Raw genomic sequence first — 3,519 nt, 5'->3', positions numbered from 1 at the left:
GGAATGATAATTTTAGCCGATTCACTTGGTATTCGATCAGAATGGGACAGATTTTATCCGATCTGATTAGAACCCGAAGTGGGTATGTGTTCTACAAAAAAATATTCGAAGTGGATTCAAATAGGATACAGATATGTCCTGATCCACATTTGACATAATATAATCTTAATATATATCCTCCTTTCAAAATTATAATGATTTTATATTGTTTACATGTATCCAATCCGATCAATCTCTCTTATCTATACGATCCGATCCGGATCTCTACTTGATCCGATCCAAGATAGATATATAGTAGATATGGATATGAGATTTTTACTTATGGAGTAGTTATGGGTATCGACCGTTCCGATCCATATTCGACCATTATCATTCCTATTGCTAGGTATATATCAAAAAATCTTACAATATATATAAAAAGTCCATAAGTGTATATCATTATATCATTTTTAGTATATACTGATGATTTTATTTTCTGAAAACTGTGTATCAATTTGCTTGAAAGTGTGTATTTGATTGCTAGATAACTAATTTGCTAAGTGTATATCATCTAGCCACATACTATATAGTGATGAACTTTATATTCTAAAAATTATATATCAATTTATATAGAGATATGTATTGGATCACTATCAGGTGTATATCAAAAAAATTTGTGATATGTATTAGAAAGTCGATGAGTATTTATCACTAAGCCATATAGTATGTACTAGTAAATATAATATTGTGCAAATTGTGTATCATTTTATTTGAAGATATGTATTGGATTGCTAAATGATTAATCTATTATGTATCATTTGATCATATACAACATATTAGTAAATTTTATATTTTAAAAATTATATATCAATTTATTTGAAAGTGTATATTGAGACTTGCTTGATGATTAATTTATTTAATGTGTATTATATGATCATATATTATGTATCAATAAAAATTTTATGTCAAAAATAAGAAACAAAGAGAATGATTTTTTTTAAGTACAAAGCAAATGACTCTTTCAGTAAAAAAAAAATTTAATTTTTAAATTTAATTTTTAAAATTAATATAAAAAAATATAACAAATTACGAAGCACACCACACATGACATTCTATGATACCCACTCCACATTAGTTTTGTTCGGCAGCATGTGAGGCCCTGGGCATTCAATTCTTTAATTACACTTTTTTTTTTTAAATAAAGAGAACATCCTTCCAACGGCAGATTCAGAGAATTATGTATTTTTGAGTATTAAAAACACACACAGGGAGGGTGGGAGAGAGAGATATATATATATATATATATTTAATAAAGAGAACATCCTCTCGATAATAGTTTCAGAGAATTATGTATTTTTAAATATTAAAAACATACACAAAAGAGGAAGAAAAGAAAAAGAAAAAATTATATATTTTTGAGTATTAAAAACACACACATACATACATATGTAATATATGTATGAATATATATGTGTGTCTATGTATATATATATATGTGTGTGTGTGAAGCATGTATATGCGCACGTGCGTGCTTTGTGGATATATGCATGCATATCCAAACGTGTGCTTGGTGGGGCAATAAAAATATTTAGGTGGGATCACAACCATCCAACAACCGTGCGTCACAAGGTGCTGACAGCTAGTTATGTGCTCCTTGAATGGAGTGTGACCTTGATTCTTGTCACAACTCAGCCTCACCCCTCTAACCTCTTCAATTACAAATTTACCCATTTTTAATTCTGTCTCATAATTTAAGAGAAACAAATGTACCAAAATGGAAAGGCTTTTATCCCTGCTGCACATAAATTAAAGATATCATGGCAAAGTAGAATCCCAAAAGTTGCCTACCTGCTTGATGGATCAATAAGCATATGCCCTTGCCAAATTGTCCTTTAAGAAATACCATAAATTACATAGAGAAGTGGAGGAAGTTTAACCCACCAGAGCAGATGATCTAGACCAACATTTCATAGATTATTTATCATAGACAGCACACCTCTTTTCTACTCCAATGTGTCGGTGCCTCAGCACTAACTATTATTAGTTTGTTATTTTATAATTATATTGTTTAGCTTTCATTCTTTCTTGTGGCCAAACCTAAAGAAGGACAAGAGACATCCAAAATATTCTGATCCTAGCTTCATGATGCATGACAACTCACACACAGATATGCCTAAAAATTAAATGAAACCATTCCCAAAAATAAACAAATTAGTACCTCCCTAGATTTACAAAAAGAAATACAAGGACAAAGCTCCATAAAAGAAAGAGACTTCCATCCCACCAATCTACACCCCAAAAGATATCAAAAGCCCCTTCCAGAGACTAAACAGCAAGCTTAGTGTGGGGAATATGTCTAGATGGATACCCCAATCCACCACCCAACCAAAAGAGCACTGGTATAAACGAATCAAATCCTCAAGAAAGCAAGAACAGAGAGGAGGATGGCTGAGAGGAGTGAGGCCATTTTAGCCTTTGGAAGCAAGCCACCATCATTGCCATCCATGCTGCTTGTGCCTGTGGGACCTAGTCCCAGCACTCCTCCCCCGGTCCCAGTTGAGGAGGTGGTACCAGTTGTAGTAGATGAGCCTGCGGTGTTTGTGCCGGTAGGAGTGCTTGAGGTTCCTGCAGCACTGGAGCAAAGGGAAAACAAAAAGAAGTGGAAGAGAACTAAGTTTAGATCTAAATACTTGCAATAAGATGAGTTTGATGCAAGATAAATTAGTCCTTTAAGATTTGGGCTATTATTCTCATGTTAATGGAGAAAGAGATCACCCCAGACACAAACAAAGTTCCAGAGAAATCATGCAAAATCAAAATGCAGGGGAGGAATGCTTGGCAGATCAAAGATGGAAAATAATTATACTTCCATTCAGAGCCATTATTCATTCCTACATCATAAAAGTGGACTTTTAGGCCAAAGAGAAGGGTAGGAACCTATTAGCAAAGGTCATCATTCCCTTGACATTATAAAGGATTCTAGTTAAAGCCTTCCAGCAAATCCTTACAGGAAGCAACAACATGCTAATTACTAAAAGATTCTTTAAAGGAAAAAAGGAACTAAGGTTTTGATGAAGAAAATTACCTGGTAGTTGCAGGATAAGTGCAACCATTTCCACCTACAAGAAGTAAAAATGAAAAAGATAATTAGAAATGCTCGAGTTGCTCTTTGTACTAAAATTTCCCTTGGTTCCAAGGGGTGAAGGTGAAATAATTTTTTTGAAGAGACTTACCAGGGTCTGAGTTGGTGAGGGTGGCAGTGCCAGAGAAGTCACAGGACCCATCAGCCTGGCCTTTCCTCTGGTAGTAGCTATTGGCAGCATAAGAGCAGTGTGCAAGCACTGTGTTAGGATTATAGCATGCCCCATTCTGGAGGATAGCGGTGCAGTCAGCCCCAGCTCCACAAGCATAGTCTATGGTCTTTTGTAAAGCAGGGTCGCTCTGATCAGACTTACAAACACACCAAGCAGCATCTTCCAACCAAAAAAATCAAAAAAAAAAAAAAGCAAAATGAGAAAAAACATCTTTTCAGTTCATCTA

At 34.4% G+C, this 3,519-nt stretch overlaps 1 protein-coding gene across 1 annotated transcript in view; it reads right to left on the bottom strand.

Annotated features, from left to right (window-relative positions):
- Positions 1 to 2,155: 2,155 nt before the first annotated feature.
- LOC105036399 (PLASMODESMATA CALLOSE-BINDING PROTEIN 1) overlaps positions 2,156 to 3,519 on the bottom strand; it is a 27,299-nt gene continuing 25,935 nt past the window's right edge. The window contains exons 2-4 of the mRNA XM_010912168.4: positions 3,213 to 3,452; positions 3,065 to 3,098; positions 2,156 to 2,612 (exon numbers count right to left, since the gene is read on the bottom strand). Coding sequence (XP_010910470.1) covers positions 2,390 to 2,612; positions 3,065 to 3,098; positions 3,213 to 3,452 — 497 coding nt within the window. The 3' untranslated portion in view covers positions 2,156 to 2,389. The remainder of the gene's footprint in view (positions 2,613 to 3,064; positions 3,099 to 3,212; positions 3,453 to 3,519) is intronic.

Source organism: Elaeis guineensis, chromosome 13 (genome assembly GCF_000442705.2).
Source record: "Elaeis guineensis isolate ETL-2024a chromosome 13, EG11, whole genome shotgun sequence".
In the NCBI taxonomy this organism is placed as follows: Eukaryota; Viridiplantae; Streptophyta; class Magnoliopsida; order Arecales; family Arecaceae; genus Elaeis; species Elaeis guineensis.
This window is presented reverse-complemented; position numbering and strand designations above follow the sequence as displayed.